Source organism: Dendrobates tinctorius, unplaced genomic scaffold, assembly GCF_039654945.1.
Source record: "Dendrobates tinctorius isolate UK_male_01 unplaced genomic scaffold, ASM3965494v1 ptg000040l, whole genome shotgun sequence".
Classification (NCBI taxonomy): domain Eukaryota; kingdom Metazoa; phylum Chordata; class Amphibia; order Anura; family Dendrobatidae; genus Dendrobates; species Dendrobates tinctorius.
In genome coordinates this window covers 14,787,501-14,809,825 of record NW_027361708.1, presented here as the reverse complement: position 1 = coordinate 14,809,825, position 22,325 = coordinate 14,787,501, and the positions used below count along the sequence as shown (strand labels likewise).

At 45.0% G+C, this 22,325-nt stretch overlaps 1 protein-coding gene across 1 annotated transcript in view; it reads right to left on the bottom strand.

The window, feature by feature from the left end:
- The window catches only part of CDHR1 (cadherin related family member 1), a 271,365-nt gene that overhangs the window by 71,772 nt on the left and 177,268 nt on the right, over window positions 1-22,325 (bottom strand). Inside the window, exon 14 of the mRNA XM_073574822.1 lies at window positions 21,343-21,410. Coding sequence (XP_073430923.1) covers window positions 21,343-21,410 — 68 coding nt within the window. The remainder of the gene's footprint in view (window positions 1-21,342; window positions 21,411-22,325) is intronic.

The following is a 22,325-nucleotide window of genomic DNA, read 5'->3' as shown; positions in this document are numbered from 1 at the left end:
GCCTAAACAATGGTACCCCCCACATATGGGATACCAGAGCACTCAGGACAAACTTGACAACAACCTTTGGGGTCCAATTTCTCCTGTTACCCTTGTGAAAATAAAAAATTGCAGGCTAAAAAATCATTTTTTGAGGAAAAAAATGATTTTTTATTTTCATGGCTCTGCGTTATAATCTTCTGTGAAGCACTTGGAGGTTCAAGGTGCTCACCACACATCTAGGCAACTTCCCTATGGGGTCTAGTTTCCAAAATGGGGTCACTTGTGGGGGGTTTCCACAGTTTAGGTACATCAGGTGCTCTGCAAATGTAACATGATGCCCGCAGACCATTCCATCAAAGTCATTATTTCAAAATGTCACTACTTCACTTCCGAGCCCTGACGTGTGCCCAAACAGTGGTCATCCCCCACATATGGGGTATCAGCGTACTCAGGACAAACTGGACAACAACTTTGGGGGTCCAATTTATCCTGTTACCCATGTGAAAAAAAAATTGCGGGCTAAAAATCATTTTTTTGAGGAAAAAAAATGATTTTTTATTTTCACGGCTCTGCGTTATAAACTTCTGTGAAGCACTTGGGGGTTCAATGTGCTTACCACACATCTAGATAAGTTCCTTGGGGGGTCTAGTTTCCAAAATGAGGTCACATATGGGGGGTTTCTACTGTTTAGGCACACAGGGGCTCTGCAAATGTAACATGATGACCGCAGACCATGCAATCAAAGTCAACTTTTGAAAATGTCACTACTTCCCTTCCGAGCCCCGACATATGCCCAAACAGTAGTTCCCCACGACATATGGGGTACCAGCATACTCAGGACAAACTGTGCAACAACTTTTGAGGTCCAATTTCTCCTGTTACCCTTGTTAAAATAAAAAATTGCGGACTTAAAAATATTTTTTTTAGGAAAAAAAAATATTTTTTATTTTCACGGCTCTGCGTTATAAACTTCTGTGAAGCACCTGGGGGTTCAAAGTGATCACTATGCATCCAGATAATTTCCTTGGGGGGGTCTAGTTTCCAAAATGGGGTCACTTGTGGGGAAGCTCCAGTGTTTAGGCACACAGCGACTCTCCAAACATGACATGGCAAGCGCTAAATATTCCAGCATATTTTCCATTCAAAAAGTCAAATGTGCTCCTTCCCTTCTGAGCCCTGCCATGCGCCGAAACAGTGGTTTATGACCACATATGAGGTATCGGTGTACTCAGGAGAAATTTCCCAACAAATTTTAGGATCCATTTTATCCTGTTGCCCTGTTGAAAATGAAAAAAATGATGCTAAAAGAAAATTTGTGTTGGAAAAATTAAAATGTCCATTTTTTCCTTCCACATTGCTTTAGTTCCTGTGAAGCACCTGAAGGGTTAATAATCTTCTTGAATGTAGTTTTGAGTAGCTTGATGGGTGCAGTTTTTAGAATGGTGTCACTTTTGGGTATTTTCTGCTGTATAGACCCCTCAAACTGACTTCAAATGTGAGATGGTCCCTAAAAAAATGGTTTTGTAAATTTTGTTGTAAAATGAGAAATCGCTGGTAGACTTTTAACCCTTATTACTTCATAACAAAAAAAAATTGTTTCCAAAATTGTGCTGATGTAAAGTAGACATGTGGGAAATGTTATTTAGTAACTATTTTGTGTCACATAACTCTCTAGTTTTACAGAATAAAAATTCAAAATTTGAAAATTGCAAAATTTTCAAAATTTTCGCCAAATTTCTGATTTTTTCACAAATAAATGCAAAAATTATCAACCTAAATTTACCACTAACATGAAGCCCAATGTGTCACGAAAAAACATTCTCAGAATCACTAGGATACGTTGAAGCGTTCCAGAGTTATTGCCTCATAAAGGGACACTGGTCAGAATTGCAAAAAATGGCCAGGTTATTAAGGTCATGAAGGGGTTAAGTATTTTCCAATAAAGTAGCATTTTTAACTTCCATCCAGGAGCTGGAACATTTTTTCCTATTTTTCTTTCTTCTACTTCATATCTAGTCAAAGCGTGGTTGGGTGACATGATCTTTTACGCTGCAGTGGTGAACTGGCTTTTTTTTTCATATTGAATGCTATAAAATGCCCTAACTTGTGACACATTCTGAACTACATGACTTCTTTATCACGGCAGAAGTACAAATGGCCTTCATTTTATTTAACCTCTTAAAAATGTACCTATAACCAATCTGGGGGCACACTTTTTATTAAGCAGCCCCAGATTGGTAATTGGCATCCCACAACTCTGTTCCAATTGTTGCTAGAAAGTCGGACTCTTTCAGGGATCATTAGGGGCATGTGAGCAGTTTTGTTACTACATGATGATTACAAATTTCACCAACCTGGGGCTGTTCGCTCTATTATTAAATAAAAAGGACAGCCCCAGATTTATCCCGTTTCCATCCTTAGCTGAGATGTATAGCTATATCTAAGGTTGGATCCTCCTGTTTGCTGTGGGCTCCGGGAATAAGCCCACAACTTTTCCGGCACATGACAGCTGATTTCATTAGCTGATTTCATTCTATATGGATTTACTGTATGTACTCCATCTCTTCTATCCTGTCGGCTCCTGCTGTGATTTTACAGAACCCGGCAGATGAATTACCGGCTTTTCTTGTATCTATCTCTCTATGGAATACATATATATATATATATACAGTATATATATATACAGTAGATGTGTGTTTTGAAGAATATTTTGTTTGAAAACGATGTGTAAATGACAGAGAATTGCTGTATGTAAAAGCTCATGTTAAAATTGCATTGCAATCAGATAGCAATCGCACTGCATTCTGATTTAAATCGGATGATAGGTGTGAAAAATCAGATTGTACTTGCATAAAAAATGCATGACACTTGCATGACACTTGCATTACACTGGTCCAACTCTCTTTTGTGAACCCTGCTGTGAGCCTAAACACGGCTCAATGTTATAAACTTCTTTGAAGCACCTGGGGGTTCAAGGTGCTCACCACACATCCAAATAAGTTCCCTAAGGGGTCTAGTTTCCAAAATTTTGACACTTGTGTGAGGGTTTCCACTGTTTAGGCACATGAAGGGTTCTCCAAACGTGACATAGCATCCGCTAATTATTCCAGCAAATTTTGCATTCAAAAAGTCAAATGGCGTCCCTTTCCTTCAAAGCCCTGCTGTGCACCCAAACAGTAGTTTTCCCCCACATTTTGGGTATCGGCGTACTCAGGAGAAACTGAACCATACAATTTGTTGTGCAATTTCTCCTGAGTATGCTGATACTCCTGTTACCCTTTGAAAATGCACAATTTGTGGCTAAAAACATTTCTGTGGGGAAAATGTGATTCTTTTATTTTGACGGCTCAATGTGATAAACTTCTGTAGAGCACCTGGGTGTTCAAGGTGCTCACAAAACATCTAGATAAGTTCCCTAAGGGGTCTAGTTTCCAACATGGTGTTACTTGTGGGAGTTACACTGCCTAGGCACATAAGAAGCTCTCCAAATGCAACATGGCATCCACTAATTAATCCAGCAAATTTTACATTCAAAAGTCAAATGGCGCTTCTTTCCATGCCGTATGCCCAAACAGTGGTTTTTCCCACATAAGGGGTATTAGCATGCTCAGAAGAAATTGCACTACAAATTTTGTGGTCCGTTTTTTCTTGTTACCCTTGCGAAAATAAAAAAAAATTTGGACCTAAAGTAAAATTTTTGTGACAAAAAGTTAAATGTTAATTGTTTCCTTCCACATTCCAAAAATTCCTGTGAAGCACCTGCAGGGTTGAAAAAATTCATAAATGTGGTTTTGAGCATCTTGAGGGGTGCAGTTTTTAGAATGGTGTCAATTTTAAGCTTTTGCTATCATATAGACCTCTCAAAGTCACTTCAAATGAGAAGCGGTCCACAAAAAAATGGTTTTGTAAATTTTGTTGGAAAAATTAGAAATCACTGGGCAAATTCTTATAACTTCCTAAGAAAAAATTTTTTTTTTGCAAAATGATATACTCAGAAAATTATATATAATTTTTTTTCACAAACAAATGCAAGTTGTAGCAAAGAAATGCTACCACCAGGGCCGTATTTTCCACTAGGCACCCGCGGGCACATGCCTAGGTCGGGACGATGTGGTGGGGCGGCACCTGGGCAAAGGTTTTTTTAAAAAAAATGGAAGTCCGAGTCGCATCCTCCCCTCTGCTCCACTCCCCTCTCCTCCCCTCCCCTCTTGAAGACATCATACCCACCTCCTTGGCTCCAGCGGTGCCTGTGGCTCCGAAGGTCTCTGGCACCACCGGCCTTCTTCCTGTATCACACAGGCTGTGTGTGTGAGCGGTCACGTGATACCGCTCATTACAGTGATGAATATGGACACCACTCCTCTCCCATAGTCCATATTCATGGGGCTTAGTGAGCGGTATCACGTGACCGCTCACACACACAGCCTGTGTGATACAGGAAGAATGCCACTGCCAGCACCTGGAGCTGTAAACATGCAGGGACCGCACAAGGTGAGCTCAGCCATGCATACAGGGAGATGAGTATGGGCCTGGGGGGGATGAGTATGAGCCCGGGGGGATGGAGGGGGGAGATGAGTATGAGCGGGGGGAGGGGATGAGTATGAGCCCAGCAGGGAGAGAGGGGGGAGATGAGTATGAGCGGGGGTGAGGATGAGTATGAGCCCAGCAGGGAGGGATGGGGGAGATGAGAATGAGACCAGCAGGGAGGGATGGGGGAGATGAGAATGGGCCCAGCAAGGAGGGACGGGGGAGATGAGAATGAGCCCAGCAGGGAGGGAAGGAGGAGATGAGAATGAGCCCAGCAGGGAGGGACGGGGAGATGAGAATGAGTCCAGCAGGGAGGGAGGGAGAGATGAGAATGAGCCTGGGGGGATGAGGATGAGCCTGGGGGGGAGATGAGTATGAGTGGGGGAGGGGATGAGTATGAGCCCAGCAGGGAGGGAGGGGGGAGATGAGAATGAGCCCAGCGGGGAGGGAGGGGGGAGATGGCTGCACTGGGGAGATGGCTGCACTGGAGAGATGGCTGCACTGGGGAGATGGCTGCACTGAGGAGATGGGTGCACTGTGGACACGGCTGCACTGGGGAGATGGGTGCACTGAGAAGAAGGCTGCACTAGGGAGATGGCTGCACTGGGGAAACGGGTGCACTGGGCATATGGCTGCACTAAGGAGATGGGTGCACTGAGGTAATGGCTGCACTGGGGAAATGGGTGCACTGAGAAGATGGCTGCACTGAGGAGATGGGTGCACTGAGGAGATGGGTGCACTGGGGAGATGGGTGCACTGGGGAGATGGCTGCACTGAGGAGATGGCTGCACTGGGAAGATGGCTGCACTGGGGAGATGGCTGCACTGGGCAGATGGCTGCACTGGGCAGATGGCTGCACTGGTGAGATGGCTGCACTGTGGACACGGCTGCACTGGGGAGATGGGTGCACTGAGGAGATGGCTGCACTGAGGAGATGGCTGTACTAGGGAGATGGTTGCACTGAGGAGACGGCTGCACTGGGGAAACGGGTGCACTGAGAAGATGGCTGCACTGGGGAGGCGGGTGCACTGAGGAGAATCCTGCACTGGGGAAACGGGTGCACTGAGAAGATGGCTGCACTAGGGAGATGGGTGCACTGAGGAGATGGGTGCACTGGGGAGATGGGTGCACTGGGGAGATGGGTGCACTGGGGAGATGGGTGCACTGGGGAGATGGGTGCACTGGGGAGATGGCTGCACTGGGGAGATGGCTGCACTGGGGAGATGGCTGCACTGGGGAGATGGCTGCACTGGGGAGATGGCTGCACTGAGGAGATGGCTGCACTGGGGAGATGGCTGCACTGGGGAGATGGCTGCACTGGGGAGATGGCTGCACTGGGGAGATGGCTGCACTGGGGAGATGGCTGCACTGGGGAGATGGCTGCACTGTGGACACGGCTGCACTGGGGAGATGGGTGCACTGAGGAGATGGCTGCACTGAGGAGATGGAGATTCCTGCCTGCTGTGTACAAAAGGGACTCAGCACATTATACCTGTGCTTGTGTATCTGGATCTTCACCTGCTGCCAAGCTTGGAGAACTCGCATTGTGCCTGCTTCTTCTATACCTCGGGATTCCCAGTTTGTTACTTACCTGCCGTCCTGCCTGACTGCCTCTCCTGTCCGGATCTGCTCTGCTTCATTCATCTCTACGGCCTGCTCTCCGCTTGAAGCCTGGTCCAGGCTCAGGACTTTAGGACTGTGTGCTCCCGGACCTCAGACTCTCGCCAGTTGGTTCGTACAGACTCTACCTGTTGCCAGAACTTATATCTGCTTACCGTGTAATACTGAAGCCTGCTTCCTGCAATACCCCTGAACTATCTTTGCATAGTACTGTGACCTGTTGCTACAATACAATACTGAACCTTTGAACATATACTGTGTCTGTCTTCTCTGACCCATGCTACCGAGTTCCATAGAACCTATAGTACCAATTTGACAGGATACACAAGCCAATAATATGGAGCTCGCTGGGTCAGATTCTGTGGAAGTACGCCTTAAAAAGATATGCACATTTATCTCAGGACTTCAAGGGGAGCTTCAGGCTACCAAAACAAAATTGTCGGCACTAGAGACTCAAGCTAACCATAATGCTACCATAGCCGATACGTCCATTCAGGCGTTAGCTACTCGTCTCTCAAAACTAGAGACTACAGTTTCAGCCCCAGCCGCAACCCCACCTTCGATTTCAGCTTTCCCTAAACTCCCGCCATTCAGGTTCGGTGGCGAAAGAGAAAAGTTCCGAGGGTTCCTAAATCAGTGTCAGCTGTATTTTGCTGCGCATGCGGCTCAGTTTCCAACAGGACGAGACAAGTTGTTAGCTATGATAATGCTGTTAAACAACAAGGCTCTTGCTTGGGCAAATCCCCTGATTGAAACTAATGATGTCTGTTTGAATTCTTTAAATGACTTTATTTCCGCAATGTGTCAGATGTTCGATGACCCCAACCGAAGTGCCACAGCAGAAACCGCATTGCTGGCCCTCCATCAGGGAAAGCGTCCTGTCGTAGAATACGCGATGGAATTTCGGAGGTGGGTGTTGAATACCACATGGTGCGACTCAGCAAAATACGCAGTGTTTAGGAGGGGGTTATCTGCCGCAATTAAAGACGAATTGGCTAGAGGCGAGTCACCCACTGCCCTGGGAGACTTCATAAACCATTGCATTCGTATTGATATTCGTCTTGCAGAACACCGGCAAGAGAGATGGGCAGATGCTAACCGCAGTAATTTTTTAACCTTGCCGTCTCCCTCCAGGGAAGCTCAGAACAAGTCTTTCCTCACGGTTGAGTCAGAACCTATGCAGGTCGATGCAGTCCGGAGAAGTCCTCCTGACCCACGCAAGGAGCACCGTTTTAGAGAAAATTTATGCTTCTATTGTGGAAAATCAGGTCACTATATTTCAAATTGTCCCGGTAAGAATCGCAAGACCACGGCTGCGGTAATCGAATGTGACTTTTCGGATGTATCTTCAGTAGTTTCCCACTCAAACCCTCCTAGGAAGGAAATAGTCGACTGGAATCACGACTTCTCTGACGGTACTTCAGAAATATTCTCACCGGTGAATGCAGCCATCTCATCAGTAAGTTCCACTACTTCGACATTGGACGGCTCAAGGAAGGACTCGCACTGTTATATCCCCATCAAGATATGGACCCAGTCCCAGTGGATTACTAGTTTCGCTATGGTTGACTCAGGGGCCAGCGGCAATTTTATGGACATTACATTCGCTAAAAAACACAGTATATGTTCACAAAGGAGGATTTCTTCGGTATTGATGGAAACTGTGGATGGTTCCCCACTGGTATCCGGGCCCGTAGACCTTGAAACAACGTCACTGAAAGTCCGTATAGGGGCGGATCACTCAGAAAGACTGTCCTTCTTGTTAATTTCTTCCCCTCATTTTCCCATAATCTTAGGATTACCATGGCTACGACTGCAAAACCCTACTATCAATTGGGAGACGAAAGAAATACAGTTTCCAAGAAGACAGATATCATCTAAAGAACCAGCTTTAGTTGGGTCAGCATGCTCAGTTGACCTAAATCTACCAATAGAGTATCAGGATTTCATCGATGTATGTGACAAAAAAAATGCAGACAAATTACCTCCACATCGGCCGTACGATTGCCCCGTGGAACTGCTACCTGGTGCCGCGATTCCGTTCGGTAACATTTACCCTTTGGCTGGGCCAGAACTAAAAGCCCTTAAGGAGTATATCGATGAGAACCTAGCCAAGGGATTTATACGACCATCTTCCTCTCCAGCGGGTGCCCCAATCTTCTTCGTAAAAAAAAAGGATGGTTCACTCCGCCCATGTATTGATTACCGAGAACTCAACAAAATTACGATCAGGAACTCCTATCCACTTCCATTAATTCCTGAACTACTTGAAAGGGTGCGACACTCTAAAATCTTCACGAAATTAGATCTCCGTGGAGCATACAATCTAGTACGGATCCGCCCCGGTGACGAGTGGAAAACAGCCTTCCGGTCACGCTATGGGCATTTTGAGTACCTCGTCATGTCTTTTGGTCTCCGTAATGCGCCGGCTACATTTCAACACTTGGTGAATGACATTTTCAGAGACATACTTGATATTTTTGTTGTTGTTTATTTGGATGACATTTTGATCTTTTCCAGCAACATCGAGGAGCATCAGCAGCACGTGAGAGTAGTCTTGGATCGTCTACGGCAGAATCACTTGTATATCAAGTTGGAGAAATGCGAATTTCACAAGACGGAAATCCAATTCTTGGGGTATGTTATCTCTCCTCAGGGTCTCAGCATGGATGCCAGTAAAACTCAAGCCATTCAGGAGTTGCCAATTCCCAAGTCTGTGAAAGAAGTACAACGATTTATTGGATTCGCCAATTTTTACAGACGATTCATTAAAAATTTTTCGGAGATCGTCATACCCATCACCCAATTGACCCGGAAGAAGATACCATTTGTCTGGTCACCGCAAGCGCAGACAGCATTTTCCAAGTTAAAAGCTAAATTCACATCAGCACCGATCCTCGTACACCCGGATCCGGATCGAGCTTTCATAATGGAAGTAGACGCTTCCGACTGTGCGATAGGGGCCATACTCTCGCAAAGAACAGGTGAGAAAGATCTTTTACACCCTTGTGCCTTTCTTTCCCAGAAATTGTCGCCCGCAGAGAGAAATTACGATGTCAGGAATAAAGAGCTATTGGCCATTATAACCGCATTCAAGGAATGGAGGCATCTACTACAGGGAGCATCTCACCAGATTGTTGTATTTACGGATCATCGGAACCTCAAATTCATGAGATCGGCAAGGTGTCTAAAACCTAGACAGGCCCGATGGACTTTATTTCTTAATCAGTTTGACTTCATTGTTTCCTACAGGCCAGGCTCTCGTAATGGGAAGGCCGATGCACTATCTAGGATTCACTCAGGAAACGTAACTCCAGCATTACCTCCGAGGACTATACTCTCAGAAAGAAACTTCATAGGAGTGTTACACAATCAAGATCTATTAACAGGTATTAAGGAAGCCTACGCTGGAGACCCACTACTGATCCGACCCCCCAATCAGGTAAACCTAACCTGGAAAAACAGACTTTGGTTTCAGGGGCAACGCCTGTATATTCCGGAAACGGTCAGACTAAGTGTACTAAAATGCATGACTCAAAGATCGCCGGTCATAGAGGAGTCCAGAAGACTCATGAATTCGCTTCTTTTGGTGGCCGACCTACCGGAGAGATGTTCAGCATTACGTCTTGTCATGTGAGGTATGTGCAAGATCAAAGGTTCCCCGCTCCTCACCTACGGGACTGTTACAACCCCTCCCTATTCCATCTTGCTCTTGGGGGTCTGTTTCAATGGATTTCATTGTAGAATTGCCTACTTCTAAGGGGAAAAACACTATCCTAGTAGTGATCGACCGTTTAACCAAGGCTGCCCATTTCATTCCCTGTATCGGTCTTCCGACAGCCAAACAGACAGCGGACCTCATCGTACAAAATGTTTTTCGGCTACATGGAGTTCCTGACGAAGTGATATCAGATCGAGGGGTCCAATTTACCTCAAAATTTTGGCGAAGCATCTGTGCCGCCCTGGACATCAAGGTAAATCTATCATCTGCTTTTCATCCGCAGTCTAACGGACAAACGGAACGGACTAATCAAACCTTGGAGCAGTATTTACGTTGCTACGTATGCCACTTGCAAGATGATTGGGTAAACTTACTCCCGATGGCCGAATTTACATATAACAACTCGCAGAGTGCCTCCACCAAGCAGTCTCCTTTCTTCGCCAATAAGGGGTATCATCCCAGCATCCTCCCTTGACTCCCGATAGACACGTCTGTACCCGCAGCAGCTGACCGAATTACGTGTTTACAACAGAATTTAGAGTCTTTGAAACAAACGCTGGCTACAGCTCAAGAGAGATACAAGAGAGCTGCAGACAGGTTTCGTAAACAAGCACCAACATACAAGGTAGGAGACATGGTCTGGCTTTCGACAAGAAATTTGAAATTAAGGATTCCGACATCTAAGTTGGGACAGAAATATGTTGGCCCATACAAAATCGATAACATAGTGAGTCCTGTAGCCTGCCGTCTTAAGTTGCCTACATCTTTGAAAATACACCCTGTTTTTCATGTCTCCTTGCTTAAACCGGTAGTACCGAATCCTTTTCCTGGACGTACACCTGTTCCACCTGGTCCGGTTCTCATTGACGGGCAAGAAGAATTTATCGTGGAAGGGATCATCGACTCTCGGATCCATAGGGGGAAACTTCAGTACTTGGTGAAATGGCAGGGTTACCCATCGGAGGAGAATTCCTGGGAACCTCAGGAGAACATTCGAGCTCCCCGTCTGATCCAACGGTTCCACAGCCGATACCCCAATAAACCTGATCTAAGGTCGTCCGGAGGACATCCTTGAAGGAGGGAATAGTGTGAGGCTCTGAGCCATGTTCCTGTTCTGTTTGACTTTGCCCTTACTTTTGCCCTTATCAAAGATGGAGTAAGTAGCTTCACAAGGGGCCATCTTGTTCCTGTTTGACTTTGCCCTTACTTTTGCCCTTATCAAAGATGGAGTAAGTAGCTTCACAAGGGGCCATCTTGTTCCTGTTTGACTCTTCCTGTTTCCTGCCTGCTGTGTACAAAAGGGACTCAGCACATTATACCTGTGCTTGTGTATCTGGATCTTCACCTGCTGCCAAGCTTGGAGAACTCGCATTGTGCCTGCTTCTTCTATACCTCGGGATTCCCCGTTTGTTACTTACCTGCCGTCCTGCCTGACCGCCTCTCCTGTCCGGATCTGCTCTGCTTCATTCATCTCTGCGGCCTGCTCTCCGCTTGAAGCCTGGTCCAGGCTCAGGACTGTGTGCTCCCGGACCTCAGACTCTCGCCAGTTGGTTCGTACAGACTCTACCTGTTGCCAGAACTTATATCTGCTTACCGTGTAATACTGAAGCCTGCTTCCTGCAATACCCCTGAACTATCTTTGCATAGTACTGTGACCTGTTGCTACAATACAATACTGAACCTTTGAACATATACTGTGTCTGTCTTCTCTGACCCATGCTACCGAGTTCCATAGAACCTATAGTACCAATTTGACATGGCTGCACTAGGGAGATGGTTGCACTGAGGAGACGGCTGCACTGGGGAAACGGGTGCACTGAGAAGATGGCTGCACTGGGGAGGCGGGTGCACTGAGGAGAATCCTGCACTGGGGAAACGGGTGCACTGTAGAGATGGCTGCACTAGGGAGATATGTGCACTGAGAAGATGGCTGCACTAGGGAGATATGTACACTGAGAAGATGGCTGCACTAGGGAGATGGGTGCACTGAGAAGATGGCTGCACTAGGGAGATGGGTGCACTGAGGAGATGGCTGCACTAGGGACATGGGTGCACTGAGAAGATGGCTGCACTGGGGAAACAGGTGCACTGGAGAGATGGCTGCACTAGGGAGATATGTGCCCTGAGAAGATGGCTGCACTAGGGAGATGGCTGCACTGGGGAGATGGCTGCACTGGGGAGATGGCTGCACTGGGGAGATGGCTGCACTGGGGAGATGGCTGCACTGGGGAGATGGCTGCACTGAGGAGATGGGTGCACTGGGGAAACGGGTGCACTGAGATGGCTGCACTAGGGAGATGGGTTTACTAAGGAGATGACTGCACTGGGGAAATGGGTGCACTGAGAAGATGGCTGCACTAGGGAGATGGGTGCACTGAGGAGTTGGGTGCACTGAGGAGTTGGCTCCACTGGGGAGTTGGCTCCACTGGGGAGATGGCTCCACTGGGGAGATGGCTCCACTGGGGAGATGGCTGCACTGGGGAGATGGCTGCACTGGGGAGATGGCTGCACTGGGGAGATGGCTGCACTGGGGAGATGGCTGCACTGAGGAGACCGCTGCACTGGGGAAACGGGTGCACTGAGAAGATGGCTGCACTGAGGAGAATCCTGCACTGGGGAAACGGGTGCACTGGAGAGATGGCTGCACTAGGGAGATGGGTGCACTGAGAAGAAGGCTGCACTAGGGAGATGGCTGCACTGGGGAAACGGGTGCACTGGGGATATGGCTGCACTAAGGAAACGGGTGCACTGGGGAGATGGCTGCACTGGGGAGATGGCTGCACTGGGGAGATGGCTGCACTGGGGAGATGGCTGCACTGGGGAGATGGCTGCACTAGGGAAATGGTTGCACTGAGGAGATGGCTGCACTAGGGACATGGGTGCACTGAGAAGATGGCTGCACTGGGGAAACAGGTGCACTGGAGAGATGGCTGCACTAGGGAGATATGTGCCCTGAGAAGATGGCTGCACTGGGGAGATGGCTGCACTGGGGAGATGGCTGCACTGGGGAGATGGCTGCACTGGGGAGATGGCTGCACTGGGGAGATGGCTGCACTGAGGAGATGGGTGCACTGAGGAGATGGCTGCACTGGGGAAACGGGTGCACTGAGATGGCTGCACTAGGGAGATGGGTTTACTAAGGAGATGACTGCACTGGGGAAATGGGTGCACTGAGAAGATGGCTGCACTAGGGAGATGGGTGCACTGAGGAGTTGGGTGCACTGAGGAGTTGGCTCCACTGGGGAGATGGCTCCACTGGGGAGATGGCTGCACTGGGGAGATGGCTGCACTGAGGAGACCGCTGCACTGGGGAAACGGGTGCACTGAGAAGATGGCTGCACTGAGGAGAATCCTGCACTGGGGAAACGGGTGCACTGGAGAGATGGCTGCACTAGGGAGATGGGTGCACTGAGAAGAAGGCTGCACTAGGGAGATGGCTGCACTGGGGAAACGGGTGCACTGGGGATATGGCTGCACTAAGGAAACGGGTGCACTGGGGAGATGGCTGCACTGGGGAGATGGCTGCACTGGGGAGATGGCTGCACTGGGGAGATGGCTGCACTAGGGAAATGGTTGCACTGAGGAGATGGCTGCACTAGGGACATTGGTGCACTGAGAAGATGGCTGCACTGGGGAAACAGGTGCACTGGAGAGATGGCTGCACTAGGGAGATATGTGCCCTGAGAAGATGGCTGCACTAGGGAGATGGTTGCACTGAGGAGATGGGTGCACTGAGTAGATGGGTGCACTAGGGAGATGGCTGCACTAGGGAGATGGCTGCACTGGGGAGATGGCTGCACTGGGGAGATGGCTGCACTAGGGTGATGGGTGCACTGAGGAGACGGCTGCACTGGGGAAACAGGTGCACTGAGAAGATGGCTGCACTAGGGTGATGGGTGCACTGAGGAGACGGCTGCACTGGGGAAACAGGTGCACTGAGAAGATGGCTGCACTAGGGAGATGGGTGCACTGAGGAGCTGGCTGCACTGGGGAAACGGGTGCACTGAGATGGCTGCACTAGGGAGATGGGTGCACTGAGAAGATGGCTGCACTAGGGAGATGGGTTTACTAAGGAGATGACTGCACTGGGGAAATGGGTGCACTGAGAAGATGGCTGCACTAGGGAGATGGGTGCACTGAGGAGATGGGTGAACTGAGGAGTTGGGTGCACTGAGGAGATGGGTGCACTGAGGAGATGGCTCCACTGGGGAGATGGCTCCACTGGGGAGATGACTGCCCTGGGGAGATGACTGCCCTGGGGAGATGACTGCCCTGGGGAGATGACTGCCCTGGGGAGATGGCTGCCCTGGGGAGATGGCTGCCCTGGGGAGATGGCTGCAATAGGGAGAAGGCTGCACTAGGGAGAAAGGCTATTTTCACATCAGCGATTTTTGCCAAAGTGTTTGCATTAGTCGTACTCACCAATGGGGGAGGCAGCACTATAAAAAAGTGCCTAGGGCAGCATAAACTCTAAATACGGCCCTGGCTACCACTATCATGAGGCACAATATGTCATGAGAAAACACTCTCAGATTCAGTGGGAGCCGTTGCAGCGTTCCAGAGTTATTACCACGTAAAGTGACACCTGTCAGAATTGAAAAATTTGGCATGAAGCTGAAAACAGGCTCAGGGGTGAAGGGGTTAAAGCACCACTCTAAGGCTAAAAAAAACAAACAAACGCTAGAGTGGTGCTTTAAGCCTGAAACCTAAATGAAAAAGCACTTAAAAATATTGATATGTTAAGTATTTCTGACGGTTTTTTTTAGCAGTTACAGGCCTTGAATGCCAGGAAGTAGCTAAGAAAAATGTCATAACTTTTTTCAGTTTATATATACACAGTTAAAGAAAAAGATATTGACAGAAAAGACACTGCAAAAATGTCCAAAAAGACACCAAAGAAGACCCTACAGAGAAAACATTGTTGCCATTTTCCTATATAAAGTTAAGGATATGCTGCCCACGTTTCTCCATTGAGGAGACAAGTTCATTGTTGAAATGTGTTGTATTGTAATGTGAATAATGTCTCGTGTCCACTGTAAATATTGTGTCATGTGAAATGTTATACAGTATGTTCTTATGCAATATTGAGTAATTTTTTGCTCTTTTTCCATCTCATCAGGACTATTGTAACTCTCTACTAATCGATCTCCCTCTTACTAAACTCTCCCCTCTCCAATCTGTCTTCAATGCTGCAGCCAAGATCATATTCCTCACCAACCGCTACACAGATGCAACTACGCTGTGCAAGTCATTGCACTGGTTACCCATCCACTCCAGAGTTCAATATAAACTTATCACTCTCACCCACAAAGCACTCCATGGCTCAGCACCACCCTACAACATTTTTTTTGCTGCAGGATCCGCATTATTATAGTGCGCATGCCCGGAGAAAGGAAGTCAGCCGCAAATTTAACCCTGAAATCCTTTCTGGTGGACGAAAAAAACTCTCTCTCGACAGCGGCTACTTTAAAATTCTTAATTCGGCGGTTCTGTAAAAAAAAAAAAACGGTCCGGTGGCATCCGTTCACATCAGTTAGCAACGGATCCGCTTTCCGCCATTTTGGCGGGTTTTAACTGACCCAAAAAAAACGGTAGTGTGAAACAGGCCTTAGTGTTAGGTAAGTGACAGCTTCCTGTAAATAGGGAGTTAGAGTTTAGAATGTAGCGTGAACAGAGTTGTTATTGGCGTGATCCACAATAAGAGAAGACAAAGGGAATCTGTCACCTATTTTTTCGCATATAAGATGCGTCCACCGCCATCAGGGGCTTATCTACAGCATTCTGAGTACTGATGAGTATTGTGGAGTTAAGGCTGGGTTGTGGAAACATAGGATGAAACAGTGTGTCTGAGTGTGGAAGCCTGGAGTAGAACTACAGAGAATGGATATGGTGTGAGGGAGAATGCTCCATGCCATACAGGAAACAACCATAAGACTTTGTGCCAGCTATCCTTTGTATATATCCTTTGGCAAGTTATTGTTCATTAAAAACTCCTTATTTGAAAGATGGTCTCCTTTATTGAACTCTGGAACCCTATGGTCCTGGCCATCCAGCACAACCTGCATGGGCATGATGACCTCACAGCACAAGTCCACACACTCAGCCTGGACCCACACTGTCAGCCCCTTGCTACACATGAGACGTCTTCTGTTTCAAAAACTCTGTGGCTACGCTAGCATCTAAAATACATTGTGTATGAAAACCCTTCAAGATCAAATGTTGCTGCTTTTTATAGATGGAATAAGTTTGATTTTTTTTACATTTACATCCATTGGAGTGCTATGTTTTTTCTATTTTATTCTACTTGTTTTGTCGTGGCTGATATTACTTGTTTGTTTAGCCAACAATTACATTTAGCATCACAAAACAAGTGTTCATGATGTCATATATTGTGAACACGTGGATGTCACAAATCTTATGGGGTAAGTAATTTTTCATGATGTCATAAATCATATGATATAAACAAGTGTGCATGTTGTCATAAATCATATAGTGTCGATATGCACGTATGAAGTTACAAATTGCATATTGTGAATTGGTAAGTATGACGATGTAATAAATCGCATGGTGTAATCAAGTACGCATGCTGTTATATATCACAAGGTGTGAACAAGAACTTGTGGAATCACAAATCACATGTTGGGAACAAGCAAGTATGCAGTTATCATTTGCATGGGGTGAACGAGCATGTATGATGTCATGCATTGCATGTTGTAAACCTGTGTAGTCAAAGCTATTGTTCAATTTGTTACTACACACTGCTATATCCTGTCTATTGTAACCAAATAAACCAAACTGTTTGAAGCCCATATAAGCCATATTAGAAAAATGTTCTGAAATAAAAATGACAAATGCACAAATATAAAATAAGTAGCACAATTCACGTTTGTCAATCTTGAACAAGAGTTTCATTTCAAAGTCCTGTTAGCTGGTAGTCTTGTTATTAATCCACAAATTTTATCAATACCCTCTCATTCTAAGCATTTTTCATTTGGTATAGACATATTTCATCATGTGAATTAAGCAAGAGTAAGAATTAAATATTGTCTTGCATTTAAATCTTGGGGTTAGACAATGCCGAAAGCAAAAATCCATAAGGGTTCCCAATTAAAGAATTGTGGTCAATACATCTCAATGGGCAAGAAACCTTGTACAGATTGCCATGCACACAAAAATTATTAAGGTAAGAGTCTTAAATAGCATAGTTTATGGCTTCATTTAGACATTATTAATTTTTCTCGTACGCAAAAAAATAGTACAACTTTCATTAATGATATATCAGACTAGAAATAGGCCTGATGCTATCGCATCGGGAGTGCGGTGAAACATACACGTCACCGCTATTCCCCATGCAGGCGCAGGAACAGCCGTGACGTTACCACGTAGAGCGCGCAGTTGTGGCTGTTACTGTGCATGTGCGGGAATAGCGGTGACGTGAATGTCACTTGCGCATGTGGAAGTGACATACACGTCACTGCTATTCCTGCACATGCGTAGTAAAGACGAAGCTGTTACTGCACCCGCGTGGGAATAGCGGAGACATGTATGTCACTTGCACAAGTGCAAGTGACACTGTTGCGGTGCCTTATGGGATTCGGGGACAGCGGCTGGAAGTCCCAGCTGGTGATTATATTATAAGATAGTCAAATTGGAGTACCCCTTTAATGTTTGATGCTGCAGCACCTTCTACTGGAATGGAAAGCAGGAATCCTCTGCAGAGTACCTTGACTTCTCTCCTCATGGTGGTGTAGCAGGTTTCCATACTGATATCTGCACGTTGGCATCCATGCCAGTGTAAGACTCCAGGGCTGTGAGTGAGCTCATCAGCATCCCAGCCTCTAGCTCATGTCAGTTCTCCTGCTGTAATCATCCCAGCAGCAGCAGTAGGAGCAGCAGCACTCTCCCCCAGCATCTCCCATACACTGCAGACTGCCAGGTGCTGCTGTGAGGATCACTATTGGCCGAAGACAGGAAGGTCATTGCTGCCCACACTGCAGCAGGCACCGCTGCCACCTTGCCCGGCTCCTACCCACACCGCATGCCTAGGAGGAAGGTGTCTGATGGGATCTTAATCTTCCTGTCTGTGTTCCAAGCCTCACTACCACTGATGACAGCTGGGCTGAAGGACCTCTAATGACGTCAGGACCATGTGACATGTGTGGGCAGATTCTGACTTTTGACTGTGCTGCTGCAATGTAGTCAGCAAGTGGCACTGCCGCGGTGCCTTATGGGATTCGGGGACAGCAGCCAACTGGTGATTATATAGATAGATTTTCATCAGAGTTTGCTCAGAGTGTCAGTTCTTACCATCACAGTTCCATCGGTTTTTCTCGGATGAATAACACCTGATGGAATCTTATCAAGCGTCTACAATTAGTCAGTGAAAAACAGATAGTACAGGGTTAGAATGCAAATGTGATCTGTTTTTTATCATGGACCTATAAACTTGCATTGGTGAGTTTTATTTGAGACTCGACAAAATCGGACATATCTCCATGATTATCTGTGGACCTTTCATTCTGCAAAAATAGATGGACATATAAACAGCTCAAAATACTATAATAGGTAAAAGTTCAATCCATATTAAACATGGGTAGAACTCACATATGAAAAACGGATGTCTGAATAAGCCCTTATATAAAGGTAAATTTCTTTTACTAAGGTGAGCCAAGTAAGTGCACAAACTTTACATCTGCTGTGACTAAACTTATGGAAGCACACACATGTAAGGCAAGATTGTTTCTTTCTCTAATTGAATTCAACAAAATGCCTTGGTGATAAGACAGAACCCAGAGTTGGTTGTCATCCACACACCACTAAAGGTACTGTCACTTAGCGATGCACCAGCGATCCTGACCGCGTCATATCGCTGGTCCGGATCGCTGGTGCATCGCTAAGTGGTCGCTAGTGAGCTGCCACACAGGCAGATCTCACCAGCGACATAGCAGGGGCGGGGGTCGCTACTTACCTGTAAGACAAGGCGATCCTGATGTCCTCCTGCCCGCATCCACACATCGCTCATCGGTGCCACAGGAAGCCCAGCAGGAAGCTGACGATGAGAAACGGTCCAGGACGTTCTCGCGTGATCAGCGATAACCAGCGGGGGAGCCGGTCGGAGGTAAGTATCAGACATAGCGATATCACTAGCAATATCACTATAACGTCACAAAAACCTGTGATGTTATAGCGATATTGCTAGCGATATCGCTTAGTGTGACAGGCCCTTTATTTATGTAACTAACTTTTTTAAGATCATTGTCAGACAGAAAGTTTAGACAAATATTAGTGATCTCTTTATTTTCAAGAAATCACCTACTGTAGTTTAAAAAAAATAATATAGTGTGTAAAAATATTTTTTTTTAAGAAATTCCTAAATAAATAAATATTTTCCCAATAAATACATTTATGTAAATAAAAAAAACAATAAAAGTACATATATTTGGCATCGCCGCATCCATAACAGCCTGCTATATAAAACTATCCCTCTAGCAAACCCCTTCAGTGAACACCATAAAAAAAGGCAAAAAACTGCTTTATCATCATACCGCCGAACAAAAAGTGCAATAAAACGCGATCAAAAAGACGAATGTAAATAAAAATGGTGCCGCTGAAAACGTCATCTTGTCCCGCAAAAAACAAGCCACCATACTGCATCATCAGCAGAAAAATAAAAGTTATAGCTCAGAATAAAGCGATGCAAAATAATTATTTTTTCTATAAAATAGTTTTTATTGTGTAAAAGCGCCAAAACATAAAAAAAGATATAAATGAGGTATCGCTGTAACGGTACTGACCCGAAGAATAAAGCTTTACCAATTTTATCACACATGGAACTGTATAAAAAAAACAAAGAGCAATTCCTGAATTGCAGGTTTTGAATCATTCTGTCCCCCAAAAATTGGAATAGAAAGCGATCAAAAATGTCATATGCCCAAAAATGGTACCAATAAAATGTCAGCTCATCCCGCAAAAACAAGCCATCACATGACTGTAGACCAAAATATAAAAAAAATTATAGCTCTCAAAATATGGTGATGCAAAAACTAGTTTTCCAAATAAAAAGCATCTTTTAGTGTGCAATAGCTATCAAACATAAAAAAGGTATAAATCTGGTATCGCTGTAATTTCACCGACCCGAAGAATAAAGTCGCCTAATCACTTATACTGCCCAAGGAATGGCATAAAAAATAAATAAAACCAATTCTTCACATGCTGTTCATTTTTTCATTCTGCCTCTCAAGGATCGCAGAAAGGCTTGGCGCACATTTATCCTACGTTATAAACTTCTGTGAAGCACCTGGGGGTTCAAGGTGCTCTATACATATCTAGATAAGTTCCCTAAGGGGTCTAGTTTAGAAAATGGTGTCACTTGTGGGGGGTTTCCACTGTTGAGCCACATCAGGGGCTCTCGAAACACAACATGGCAACCACTAATTATTCCAGCAAATTTTACATTCAAAATGTGAAATTGCGCTCCTTCCCTTCTGAGCCCTGCCGTGTGCCCAAACAGTAGATTTCCCCCAAAATATTGGATATCATCATGCTCAGGAGAAATTGCACAACAAAATGTGTGGTTCATTTTTGCCTGTTACCATTGTGGAAGTAAAAAAAATTATGTCTAAAGGAAGATTTTTGTGAAAGAAAAGTAAATGTTTATTTTTTCCCGCCATGTTCCAAAAATTCTTGTGAAGCACCTGAAGGGTTAATAAACTTCTTGAATGTGGTTTTGAGCACCATGAGGGGTGCAATTGTTAGAATGGTATCATTTTGGGGTATTTTCTATCATATAGACCCCTCAAAGTGACTTCAAATGTGATGTGGTCCCTAAAAAAATGGTTTTGCAAATTTTGTTGTAAAAATGAGAAATCGCTGGCCAACTTTTAACCCTTATAACTTCCTAACAAAAAATTATGTTTCCAAAATTGTGCTGATGTAAAGTAGACATGTGGGAAATGTTATTTATTAACTATTTTGTGCGATTTAACTCTGATTTAAGGGCATAAAAATTAAAACTTTGAAAATTACAAAATTTTCAAAATTTTCGCCAAATTTCCATTTTTTTAACAAATATACGCAAGTCATATCATATCAAAGAAATTTTACCACTATCATAAAGTACAATATGTTAATAAAAAACAATCTCAGAATGAGTGGGATCCGTTGGAGCATTCTAGCGTTAGGACCTCATAAAGTGACAGTGGTCAGAATTGTAAAAATTGTCCTGGTCAGGAAGGTGAAAACAAGCTTCGGGATGAAGTGGCTAAACCTCACAACCAACCAACTGCCAGAGATTTACAGCACTTGGTCAATATTAGGCTAATTAACCCATAATCACTTTTATACAAAGATGCAGTAGGAGTATGTAAATAGAAAAAGGAATTTATTAATTATTCATGCATTTGTCATGTATTTTTTTCATGAATTTTCTTTATTTGCCTGAGATGCCCTTTTACCATTTCACCATTCATAAGTATAAAGGTGATTTTACTTACGGATCAGATCCAGCACCATAAATTGAATACTTGATTTCTCCCCAAAGTCCTGAGTCCAGGTCAGTAGCCTATAACAAACACATAAGAACCATGGGTCATTGCAAATATTATTCTGATCATGTAAATGTTAAATTTCAATAAACATTGATTTTTCTGGTGTATACTATTCAGTTCAAATGCCCAACTTGGTCATTCTGAGTTAATATTATCTGGGCTTTTTCTTTTAGTAGTCAGGGAGGTGTTTAGCTACAAATTGTAGCTCTCACTTTGGAGGGCAAGGCAAAATTTCATTATTGAGGGTAAGAATGAACGCTGGAGGATGAAGTGACCACAGCTTTGAATATCCAGCTGTTATTGTCAAAGCATGAGAAAAAAATCTTTTCAAGATTAAAGTCTAGTTTTACTCAAATAGTAAAACTTCTCTTGCATAAATTTAGTATAAAATTGCAGAAAGACTAAATTAAATATACAGCAGTATCAATGGAACTTTTACAGCTAGTCAACTTTGGGAAATTCATTTTTGTTAGAAGGACCCTCAAAGAATAAACTGATTACAAAGTGTCTTCTTCCTGGGACCCTTAGGCTAGTTTCACACTTGCTTTTTTTTGCAGCGCGTTTTTCCCGCAAAAAAACGCATTGAAAAAACGCATACAAAAGCATACAACTGCTGCGTTTTTTTCAAGCATTTTTATGAGCATGCATGAAAAAAACGCAGCGTTTTTATGCGTTTGTATGCGTTTTTAGTGCGTTTTTACCGCGTTTGCGTTTTTTTCCAACATTAGGTGGCCCCTCACACTAACCCAAACCATGACTTTACTAACCCTAACCCTGACCCTAACCCTAACCTGACCCTAACCCTAACCCTAACCCTGACCCTAACCCTTAACCAAATCATACTTAACCCTAACCCAAACCCTAAACCCTAACTAACCCTAACACTAACCCTGACCCTAACCCTAACCCTAACCCTGACCCTAACCCTA